At 39.9% G+C, this 12706-nt stretch overlaps 1 protein-coding gene across 3 annotated transcripts in view; it reads left to right on the top strand.

The window, feature by feature from the left end:
* The window catches only part of sytl5 (synaptotagmin-like 5), a 69136-nt gene extending 56760 nt beyond the window's left edge, over positions 1 to 12376 (top strand). For 2 of the 3 annotated variants that reach the window (XM_055015287.1, XM_055015286.1), the window contains exons 11-18: positions 1095 to 1160; positions 2676 to 2854; positions 3185 to 3287; positions 3387 to 3548; positions 3629 to 3737; positions 7016 to 7154; positions 8355 to 8563; positions 11493 to 12376. In XM_055015287.1, the coding sequence (XP_054871262.1) occupies positions 1095 to 1160; positions 2676 to 2854; positions 3185 to 3287; positions 3387 to 3548; positions 3629 to 3737; positions 7016 to 7154; positions 8355 to 8563; positions 11493 to 11635 (1110 nt within the window). In that variant the 3' untranslated portion in view covers positions 11636 to 12376. The remainder of the gene's footprint in view (positions 1 to 1094; positions 1161 to 2675; positions 2855 to 3184; positions 3288 to 3386; positions 3549 to 3628; positions 3738 to 7015; positions 7155 to 8354; positions 8564 to 11492) is intronic. The other variant, XM_055015288.1, reaches the window with a different exon arrangement.
* Positions 12377 to 12706: the final 330 nt, after the last annotated feature.

Here is a 12706-nt window from a genome sequence, read left to right as displayed (position 1 = left end):
GACTGTAGGTTGGAGATAAATGGAACTTCAGAGTGGCAGCAGGTTTGGACACCATGTAGGAATAATGGCACAGCTGATGAGAAATATCAATCCAATGGGGTCACCAAGGTTTTTCCAGATTATTCTGAGGGGATCAGGAGTGTCTGTCCAAAATATCACAGCTAATCATCCAATATTTACTCAGGAATTTCACTCAAGCTGCAAATGTGCAAACCTGTCGCTGTTTCTTTGTATTAGAAATCATGATTTATAACTAGTTATTCAAAGTTACGACATATTTTTGCTCTCATTCTTGTCATTTTCACCTTCATGTCAGCTGAGTAGAGGGTCCAGGCTTTTAAAAATTCAGATTAATCTCAATAAAACCCTTTAAGGATGATCTGGGTTATTATAGCTGGAGTATTATTAGCGTTTCTATCAGTTAAAACAACACTGTCTGCTCCACATTTGACCCAGAGAGACTTCTGATCACCCATTTTAAACAGTTTCACAGATTTTTCAAGCAAACAGCTGAACTTAATCAAATTTTGAAAACTTCCGATTGGCATTTAGACTAAATAATGTCTTTTTAATTGATAAATTAGATGCATTAACACTGGATCTCTGACTTGTGAGGAACAGACGACTCAGGAAGGGAACTGAGTTTTGTGTCTGTTTCAGCTGAATGTTGAAGTTCATTTGATTTGAAGTATTTCATTCTGTACCACTATGAACAGAAGTTGTTCATTCCAGCTGAAATTGGGACTCTTTTGAGAAGCAGAAGGTTCAGTTTAATGGTGCTATGGCAGAGGAAAGTCCATGAAAGTGAACATGAAGCGTTTCTCAGTAGAACCGTTCACCAGAAGAGCATTTCACTTCATGTCTCTCTCTCTGCTTGTGTGTCCCGTTCATCTGTACTGATTTCACGGCTGATTCCAGATGAGTTGGGATGTCTGTGGTCTTATCATCTGATAATCACCATGGTAACCAAGTGTAATGGGGTTTCCTGGTTGTGCTGCTGGAGTCGGGGTCTCTATCTCTGACACATCAAACAGCTCTCTGCTTTCTTTTCCTTCCTCCTTCTCTTTCTCTCTCTGCCTCCTAAATAAATCCAGTCTTCCACTCCCTGCTCTGAGAGGCGATGGGGTTACCTCAGTGTCCCCGACTCGGATGCCGAGACTGTAAGTCTCCCCTTCGACGTTAAGTGCATGCATTTATATTCACCTCTACATAACAGAAGAGTAAAGATGCAGCAGCATGAATATTACATGCAACATTCAATAATATATACACCACCATATTCTGAATATATCTGCATGTTCGGTGTGTGTTTATGCTCATCCTTGTCTTTTTATTAATGTGATGGTGGCTTAAATTCTCAGCTCCTGGCATTAAACTCGTCAATTATCATCCGGCTTCCTGCAGGAAATAAATGAGGGAGAAAATTCACACTGTGGCTCAATTCTGGCTTTTTGACTTTTGTGCTGCTCGGGCAGCAGCATCATTATTATCAGTGGATTATGGTAGTTTTTTATTTTCCTGCCCGCAGCTTCAGCCGTCATGTTTGCTGCAGCCCAAGAAATGTTCCAGACATAATTACCTGCTGCAGGTTTGGACTCTTTTCTTTGTGAAATAGGTTTTAAAGGTACACAATGTGAGGGAGGAAAATGCAGCTTGTGGCAAAATAATTTCATGTTTTTGTAAAATGTGGAGCCTCACTGGTCAAAGTTAGCTTTCTGGATAATAATAGTAATAGAGACACAAGTTTAACAGCTTTCACTCTTTCTGTATTTTACTGGGTTGTTCTCTGCACTCTGTGATTTTTTCATGTTTATTATCTTTATTCTTCTGATTATATACATACATAAATACGTCTGCTTCGTTCTCATTATTATTTCATGGTCTTTGTTTTTTATGGTTTGCAATTAGAGCCACAGCAGTTACGGATTAGTTGAGTCATTTTCAGACAACAATTAGGACGTTCTACATTCTCACATGTTTTCTTGTGTGCAGTTTTTAAGCAGTTTTTTGGAGTTTGGATAGTTTTAACAAAGATTTTTTACTACTTTCCAGCATTTTAAAGATTATCATTAGATTAATTAAGTAATAATCAGGTTGATTGATAGATGTGAATAGTTTTTGTAGTTTTTATGAATTTGCAGTATAAGCAACATGTCAACTACACAAATGAGATGGGTGCAGCTTTTCTAGTTTAAAATGGACTTTTCTTTAAAAACTACCTTCTAAAACTATAAAAGTGTAAATCCGTGTCACTAATCACCTCGTCCTTCTGATCATCTTCACTTATTTCTAATAGAACTAATGTTTTACTGATGTAAATCTGCTCTGCTATGCTTCCTTTCATATGTGATCAAACTTCTAAATTCATTTTCCTTACTCTAGTTCCAGAAACACAGACCCACTGAACCTTATTTTCTTTTTACTACCTCAGTACATGCAAGTCCTGAATCTTTCCAGTCTGTGTAAACTTCCAGTGGTACTGATGTGTAGTTGTTTATGACACAAGCCTCGCTCTGCCTCAGATTTATTCCATTCATGTTCACATTTCTGCTGCATTTCATCAGCTGTCTTTCACACTGTAGATGCTGTTGTTGTGTTCCCGTTTCTTGCATCACCTGCTGCTCTGTTTGTCCCCCTTTCCTCTCCGTTAACCTTCCTAACTCCTCCTCTCACAGAGCAGCATTAACAGCATGATGAGCATGTACAGCGAGACCGGTGACTATGGCAACGCCAGGGTGAGCGGCGAGATCCTGCTGAACATCAGCTACAGCTACAAAACCGGAGTGCTCAACATCCTGGTGAAGGAGTGTCACAACCTGGCAACCGGAGATGACAGGAGGCAACGCACGGATGCGTAAGAGGAAGCAGATAATAAGCGTTTAGAGATGACGGATTAAATTAGCTGATAGTGTGTTCATGGAGGATACGTGTCCTTATAGGTGTATGAGGAGAAAAATATAAAAACAGGGCAGAAGTGACACTGACAGACATTTCATGTGATGTGTTTCTATGTACATTTCAGACATAACTTTTATTAAGGGAATATATTTATTCCTAGATTATTAATCAGCCTCCAGAGTCCTGTTTGTTTGTTATTTTTTTATTCCAGGGACTTAAAGCACTTAAACCGGTGTATATTTCCACTCCTGTAGAGCATGACTGAGTCTGTGTCTTTGTCTTGCAGCTATGTGAAGACTTACCTGCTGCCAGATACGTCACGACAGAGCAAGAGGAAGACGAGCATCAAGGCCAACACCATTAACCCTGTTTTCAATGAGAATCTGAGGGTTGGTGGCAGGAAATAAGCTCAGATGAATCTCTCTTTCATAGCTTTCATCACGAGGTCGGGTTGAGCTGATGGATTTTCTCCTGTTGTTGTTTGTTAGTATGTGATCAGCCACTCGCAGCTGGAGACTCGAACCCTTCAGGTGTCCGTTTGGCATCACGACCGCTTCGGACACAACAGCTTCCTGGGAGAGGTGGAGCTCACCTTTGACTCCTGGGAGTTTGATTCCCAGATAGAGGAGTGGTACTCTCTGCAGCCTAAAGTAAGAGCCGGGATCAGAAAAGTGTTGTCTTCTCGATGCTTCTTGTCCAAGTGTTTGATGGGTTTGTTTTCCTTGTGTAGGTGGAGAGCAGCATGGACTGTACGATGCAGTATAAAGGAGAGCTGACTGTGGTGTTGAAGTACATACCAGCAGAGAAGAACCTCATGCTGCCTCTGGACCAAGTACAAGGTACATTTATAACAGTGATGACCATTATTCTACATATTATCACCTTAAAATGATAAACAGTATTGAATTCATGTTATTCCATGCAGTCTATCAGTGTTAAATTCAGTGTCTTCTTAGAGTAGCTCTTGAAGAGAACCTTTCAAATCCATGTTTGCCACTTTGGAAACTTTGGGATCATCTCTAAATCCTAAAATAAAGTTCTTTGCATAATGTTTGGCTGCACAGCTGGAGTTTATGATAATGAGTGACCACTAGTGATCGTTAACGAGGGTAAATATATCTGTTCCCAACCCAGTTATATCTACAATTAAAGGCTTCCTATGCCCATCTGACCTGAAAAAGTTGTTTATTTGCTAACAACCCCCAGATTTCCCCTGATTTTATCTCCAATTATCGGGCTGTTGCTACACTACTGTCCAAATGGAAAACAAAAAAGCCGTTGATGTTGTTTTGGTCCTTTGGAAAGGAAAGGGAAGGTTCTTCATGCACTGAAATCCTGCTTGTTATCAAATCCAAAATATTGCTACTTGTGCATAAAGCTCTGCATGGTTTCTCACCAACTAATAGATGTGTTTGTCCTCCAAGGTTAGCTGAGCCACAAGACACACACGTGGACAAAATTGTTGGTACCCCTCAGTTAATGAAAGAAAAACCCACATTGGTCACAGAAATAATTAGAATCTGACAAAAGCAATAATAAATAAAAATTCTATGAAAATGAACCAACAAAAATCAGACATTGCTTTTGAACCGTGGTTCAACAGAATTATGTTAAAAAATAAACTCATGAAACAGGCCTGGACAAAAATGATGGTATCCTTAACTTAATATTTTGTTGCACAACCTTTTGAGGCAATCACTGCAATCCAACCATTTGTGTAACTGTCAGTGAGACTCTGCACCTCTCAGCAGGTATTCTGGTCCACTCCTCATCAGCAGACTGCTCCAGTTGTCTCAGGTTTGAAGGTTCCTTCTCCAGACGCCATGTTTCAGCTCCTTCCACAGATGTTCAATAGGATTTAGATCAGGGCTCATAGAAGACCACTTCAGAATAGTCCAATGTTTTCCTCTTAGCCATTCTTGGCTGTTTTTAGCTGTGTGTTTTGGCTCATTATCCTGTTGCAAGACCCATGACCTGCAACTGAGACCAAGCTTTCTGAGAGGCCATGAGATGATTAACAGGATGGAAAAAAAGCAAAAAAAAAGAGATATTGTTCATATTTTGGCTAGTTTTTGTGCAACTTTCTAATCTTACCCCTATTGCAAAGATGCTGCAAGTTGTAACTAATGAAAACTGACGATGTGATGACGACAATCCTTCAGATTAAATCAGATGATGTTTAGATACAGACATGATGATTCATTAGAAGTGAGTAACCCACGGCTGTTCTTTAGCCCCAACCAGTTTCTGGGTGTTTTTGTTCCTGTCTAATTTTTTCTCACCGTGGGCTCATTTTTCACTGCAGTATAAAGTCCTGCACCTCTATGAAAACAAAACAATCATGGCTGGAAGTAGAGAGAACTCAAACATGTTTTAGTGCTGAATGACATGGCTATAAACCCAAAACACAAGCAAATTGGAATTAACATGTACAGGGTCAGTCTATAACTGAGGGACATTTGAATTCCATGGGATATATCTGCATACATTTTTATTAAAAGTAAAAAAAAATATGTTTTTATGTTCATTATGATCATGTCTTTACAAATTCCATACTTATTTATTATGGAAACAATCACTTATTAATTAAAAATGACTGGATATCACTAAAATGTCAATTAAATAACTGTCTGAATTTAATACCAACCACCTTCTAATGAGCTAAACAATAATAAAATGAGCTGATTCAGAAATAGTTTGGATTGTGTTCTTTTTATTAAGTTGAGATAATCATGACAGATATTTCTTTTTTGGCAATAAATCACATTTTATGTGGAAAATAACAAATGAAATAACAATTAAATCCTCATTCCAAAAACACCTCTCCAGGAAGTGTGTTAATTCCAGATCACATGACCTGCTCCACATGATGTCATTTCCTCCTGAAGAAAAGACTGGCCAGACTCCAAGGCTTTCTGAGTTATTTAATAGAAGGTAGTCAACAGGTTTACTACAATATCTGTAGAAATCAGTTGTATATCTAATATTTAGAAGAATCTTTCTCTAAAATGCCGTGTGGTGTTTGGTTATAGGCGGTCAGGTTGATTTTAGGCCTGAAAACAGCAAAAATGTTGACTATGATACAAGAAGTCCTGCAGTTTTATATTGACCCACTAAGTTAATAAGTAAATGCTGCTTATATGATAAAACAGTGAATCACAATGAACATAAAACATTGTTTGTTTGTTTTTTACTTTAATATAAATGTATGCAGATTTCTCCACAGTTATAGGCTGACCCCATTAATGGTTGAAACTTGTGAACTCTTTGTGCCTTCTTAGAAAACGTTTTTCTTGTGAATCACTGGATAATTTCACCATCTCAGGCTTCTAGAAATGATTCAGCAGACTGTTTTGAAATTTAAAACATCCTCCTCCTAAATGAAAAGTTCAGACTGGACTCTCTGATGGGGGCAGATTCTGTTCTTGTCTGACCATCCTGTCCACTCCAGATCACGGCTGCATCCTGAGTGCTGCTAAAACCAGCTCAGTCTGATTTATTCACGCAGGCAGCGCTCACACTCAGCTCTATGAGTTATAGAAGAAGCTCATCACAGGCATCTAGAGGGAATATCTGCGTTTTCATTTAGGTTTTCTGAGAAATTCAGAGCTATGAACCACTTCACCAGGAGAGATAACCCGAACCCTGCTCCTTTAAACTTCCCCAGCTATTATTTCTAACCGTATTTGTGGCCATGTGAGACGTCTGAGTGAATTATTTTCATTGTCATCTTGCATTAACATGTTTTGTTCTCGAGGTCTGTTAGTGCATCCTCCCTCTGGTCAAAAGCACATCCTATTTTTATTTTTTTACAATTTTCCTGCCTATTTTTAATGGTCCTACACACACTTCTAAGTGATTTCATTTTTGATTTGTGTGAATTTTATTTGCTGATTTATGTCTATTATGTTAGATTTTCTGTTTGTTGACACTTGAAAGTAGGTCAGCGTTCTTTGTTTAAAAAAATTCACATCCAAATCATGTGTTTGCACGTCTGTGTACATACAAGCTGCATGCGTGTGTGTCACTAGAAACTTGTTTCGTTTCTGGAGTGTTAAATAGCTGAAGTTGAACTTGCACACTAATGAGCGTTTATTCTGCCTCCTCCCCCGAACAGTGAAGAAAAGTTTCCTGAAAGGCAAAAAGACGAGCAGCTTCACTCTGCCTAAAGGAGGCATGGTTGAGCTGCTGGTCAAAGGAGCCAAAAATCTCACCGCCGTCAAGTCTGGAGGCAGCTCGGATCCGTTTGTGAAAGGGTGAGTCGCTGCCCTCAGGATGAAAACGGCTGAGTGGACATGTCTGGGTGGCCAGAAGTGTTCTGAAGGGCGACACGTTTGTAAAAACTCTCTTAAAACTAAGTCCTGTTTCGTTGCTATAATAAATGAATATTAGTAACTATTTGGAGTAACTGAAATACTGAATGTTATTGGCGAGCTGCTGATTGTGATTTCGAGACTTAGATTACAGAACAGACATTAAATATCCTCCAACCAGACAACTACACACAACTGCATAATTTCAAACTGTTTTCTGTTCATTTTAAATCACTTTACAGACATTTTGCTTCACTTTCTAATCATATTGCATCTCTTTGTGGTAGTTTTGTGTCTGTTTGTAGTCATTTTTGTGCCTCTTTTTACCCATACTGCAGCTCTTTTTGATCATTTTGCATCTCTGTTGTTTTGTCTCTTTTGTAGTTGTTTTGTGGCTTTTTTTAAAACTCATTTTGCATCTATTTGTAATGATTTTGTGAGCATTTGTAGTTGTTGGTATGTGTTTATGGTATTTTTTGTTTGTGATTGTTTTGTATTTCTTTGTAGTTGTTTGTATGTGTTTGTAGTGCTATTGTGTGTCTTCTTGTGAGTGTTTTGTGTCTCTTTGTAGTTGTTTGCATCTCTTTATAGCCATTTTGTAATGTGTGTGTTTAATGATTCTTTGGTTCACTTTATTTTCATCTTAATTTTAATTTTCTGTATTCATTTTGTGTTAGTTTTGTGTCTGTTTTGTCATCATTTTTATGCCTCTATGCAGTCATTTGAGGTCTATCTTTGTAGCTATTGTGTAGCTAGTTGTGGTTATTTTTGCATCTCACTGTGACTATTTTTTCTCTTTGCATTTTTTTGCATCTCTATCATAGCCCTTTGCCACTCTTTGTAGATATTCTTTTGGCTCTTTGTGATTGTTGTGCATCTCTATATTGTCATTTTTACTCTATACATTTTATGACTTGCTTTTTGTAATTGTTCTTTGTCATTTTTGTGCCTTTCTGTATTCATTTCTGACACTTTGCAGCTTTTTGTGTTCATTGTGTGTCTCCTGATTTTATTGACTTTCCAGCTAGAAATGTTAACACTCTCTCCACAAGGTTAGGGTCTCTGGTCCAGAGTAGTTGTTCATGAATCCATCCATGATTTGAAGCTTGAACACTGCAGTGAAACTGTGTCCTTCCTCCCCAGATACCTCCTCCCTGACAGCAACAAGTCGACCAAACACAAGACGGCGGTGGAGCGACGCACCGTGAACCCTCACTGGAACCACACCTTCACCTACTGTGGCCTGCAGCCCGGAGATCTGAACAACGTCTGTCTGGAGCTCACCGTCTGGGACAAGGAGGCTTTGGCCAGCAACGTGTTCCTGGGAGGCGTCAGGCTGGGAGCTGGCACCGGTAGGAAAAGAAAAGCACCTGTAGACATTGTTGGTGTGCGAGAGAAAACATTTCCACATATTTTTCCTCTTACAAGTCAAAGATACGCACAGAATTTCAAAGCAGGTGGTAAAACCGCTGAAATGAGGCTTGATGGGCTCAAAAGCTTTACTCAGACTGAGAGGAGTCTGATGTTTGGATATCCTCCAGAATAATTCAATGTGGTTTGGTTACCATCTCCATTTGAGTTTTATTGCAAGTTTGAGGACAAATAACATTTAACCCAAACTATACATGTACAGCGTTCACATTAAACAAAAGTCCCTTTAGAAAGCCAAATATCTGCAGTTGAACAGCTAAAAGTTGATATTCATTCTCTGGATACTGAGGCTGAAAAATATTCAGAGGAAAAACAGACTGTGTGAGTTAGGATTAGTGTAACGACTGGCTTTTTTTCTGATCTTTTGTATATCTTAAGAGTTTTGAGGTCATTTTTCCATCAAATGAATCACAAAACCCTTAAACATTCAGCTGTGCAGATGATCAAAATAGAGAGATTTTTTATATTAAATTTTGTGAAACAATGTTATTAGTAAAAAGCAATTTAGGATATACTTTATGCAGCATGTCTGACCCAGTGTCATGGGGCGTGTGGAATTTTGAACCCAAGTGAGATCACCAGAGGAGTCGGTAGGCCGTCAAACAGAATTTAGTGTACAAATAATAAAAATCCAACTACGACCAGCACTCACTAGCTGGAAACGGAGAAGAGTCAGGCTCCAGGGGAGCGGCAGTCCGAGGGGAAAAGTCCACGTTCTCTCTCTCTGGAGGAAGGCGGGGAATCCACGTCCTCGGTCCGGAGGACGGCTGGGGGGGAAGCAGGCTGCTCCATCGGTCACAGGGTCTCCCTGATACTGGCACGTCCCGGTGTCTCGCAGTGACTGAGGCAGTACGAACCCATGTCCACCGCCGTGTGAAGCCGGTCTTTATAGCAGCTGATGGGATGAGCTGCATGTGTGAGACTCTCGCAGCTGCATCTAATCCACTAATCAGCAGCTGCACTTAATCCGCAGATCAGCAGCTGCATCTAATCCACCAATCAGCAGCTGCATCTAACCCACTAATCAGCAGCTGCACTTAATCCACTAATCAGCAGCTGCATCTAATCCACCGATCAGCAGCTGCATCTGATCCACCAATCAGCAGCTGCACTTAATCCACTAATCAGCAGCTGCACTTAATCCACCGATCAGCAGCTGCACTTAATCCACAGATCAGCAGCTGCATCTAATCCACAGATCAGCAGCTGCATCTAATCCACCAATCAGCAGCTGCATCTAACCCACTAATCAGCAGCTGCACTTAATCCACTAATCAGCAGCTGCATCTAATCCACTGATCAGCAGCTGCATCTGATCCACCAATCAGCAGCTGCACTTAATCCACTAATCAGCAGCTGCACTTAATCCACCAATCAACAGCTGCATCTAATCCACCAATCAACAGCTGCATCTAATCCACCAATCAGCAGCTGCATCTAATCCACCGATCAGCAACTGCACTTAATCCACCGATCAGCAGCTGCATCTAATCCACCGATCAGCAGCTGCATCTAATCCACTGATCAGCAGCTGCATCTAATCCACCGATCAGCAGCTGCATCTAATCCACCGATCAGCAACTGCACTTAATCCACCGATCAGCAGCTGCATCTAATCCACCGATCAGCAGCTGCATCTAATCCACCGATCAGCAGCTGCATCTAATCCACCGATCAGCAGCTGCATCTAATCCACTGATCAGCAGCTGCATCTAATCCACCGATCAGCAACTGCACTTAATCCACCGATCAGCAGCTGCATCTAATCCACCGATCAGCAGCTGCATCTAATCCACCGATCAGCAGCTGCATCTAATCCACCGATCAGCAACTGCACTTAATCCACCGATCAGCAGCTGCATCTAATCCACCGATCAGCAGCTGCATCTAATCCACCGATCAGCAGCTGCATCTAATCCACCGATCAGCAGCTGCAGAGCCTCACAGACTGGAGCCCATAAACTCTTTATATACAGTCTATGCCGGAGACACACCGGCAGGGGAGTGGATGGCCAGAAGGCAGCGAGGCTAGGCAACGCACGTGAAGTGAAGGTATCGCTAAATGTAATATTTGTGAACAAAATGGCAATTAGATATTTTCCCCAAATCACAACAACATTCAGCTGCAAGTCGGTAATTTTTTAGAAATATGTTTATTTGATTGTTATTCTTTCAGAGAGATCAATGAGGAAACTGATACCTTCCTTTGGCTTAGCATGGAGACTCAAAGATGAATAAAATAAAAATAAAACAAGAATCAGCTCATTTTAATGCAACATGTTAATATGCAACAAAGAAACAACAACCTCCAGAAACGTCCTGCAGGCAGCCTAGAGATAGTGCACGGAATTAATTTTTAATAATTTTTTCTTAGGGATTTCTGTATTTTTACTGTATGCAAACACAGAAGTTAAATATTTATTTTGATTATTGTAGTTTTTATCCATTGCGCATTCATGAGCAGTGTTTAAGCATTTTAAAAATCAGAAATACTTGATAATGTGTAGTATTTGTGCACATTCTAGCATCTGACATTACAATTATACGTTAGTTTTTTAGCTTCATCAGGTACAATAAATCTATTCTGCATTGTTCAGTAGATAATAAATGATTACAGCATTTGCTGTGTTCCTGATTTTGCTGTATTATGTTTCATTATCTGCTTGCACAACAGTGATCATGTATTCGTGCCCAATTTATTACACTTTTTCTGATGTCTAAATGCTTTTTCTTCATCTTCAAATTCATCAGTTCAGTTCATGGAGAGTAAATGTCCTCAGGTCTGTCTGGTCTTTCTAACAAACTGAAACAAATGTTTGAGTTTTAAGCTTTGCCTCTTCTCCCCTCAAGGCCAGAGCTACGGGAACGAGGTGGACTGGATGGACTCGTATGGGGAGGAGCAGTGGGTTTGGCAGCGCATGATCGAAAACCCAGAAGTCCCTCAGGAGTGTACGCTGATGCTGCGGTCCAGCATGCGGAAGTTCAACACATGAGGCCGGAAGGACAGACCGAGAGGACAGAAGAGAGTGATGGAGGGGAAGAAAGAGAAGGAGAGAGCTGGAAAATAAAACAAAAAAAACAACAAAAAAAAGAGCATGAAGGAGCAGAGACGGTCGCTCTTCCTGCTTCTCCTACCGTCCACTACATGCCTTACACTATGACATTTTTTTTTTTCACATTTTGGACGACATACTGAACTATACTGTTTTGTCCAATTTTGGACGACATACTAAACTATGAGGTTTTAGTGACATTTTGGACGACATAATAAACTATGACGTTTCAGTCAAATTTTAGTCATCTTCAGGAGAGGATATCCCCTCATCTGTCATCATTTATCTCTAAAATATTCTTTAAGAACATTCACATAAAAAAGAAAAACACAAGAAAAACCCACAATGGTCACAGAAATAATTTTAATCTGACAAAAGTAATTCTATGAAAATTAACTAATGAAAATCAGAACCGTGGTTCAACAGAATTATTTTAAAAAATAAACTCATGAAACAGACCTGGACAAAAATGATGGTACCCTTAACTTAATATTTTATTGGACAACCTTTTGAGGCAATCACTGCAATCAAACCATTTCTGTAACTGTAAGAAAAGAAAAGAAAAAAAGACAAAAACTAACATTTTCAGCTGAACTAAAGACAGACTTTGTGACTTTTCTGCTCACATGTTGTGTTGTAAACTTCCTCTTTCAAATAAATATCCTCCTAACCCCCTGGAAACCAGCGTTTGTCCTGTTTTTGTGTTGCTCCTCTAAGACCCTAGACAGCCGGGTCCTAATATTTTTTGAGCAACACACCATACTATGACGTTTTTACAATGAGGGTTCTACTATGGAACCAGTTTGACATGTTCAGACGTTCTTTGTGTGAAAACTCAGAGATTTCAGGTATCAGAAGGTGGTTTTCAACTTTCTTTGTTAACTTTCTGCTTCAACTTTAAACTAAATTTCCTTCACTAAGCCAGCCCTCTGGACTTCCAGTAAGCTGTGTTCCTATTGGCTGTCCAGGTGGCTGATTGGTGTTATCAGGAACACCTGAGCAGCTCAGTGT

The sequence above is a fragment of the Amphiprion ocellaris genome, chromosome 11 (assembly GCF_022539595.1).
Source record: "Amphiprion ocellaris isolate individual 3 ecotype Okinawa chromosome 11, ASM2253959v1, whole genome shotgun sequence".
Taxonomy (NCBI): Eukaryota; Metazoa; Chordata; class Actinopteri; family Pomacentridae; genus Amphiprion; species Amphiprion ocellaris.
This window is presented reverse-complemented; position numbering and strand designations above follow the sequence as displayed.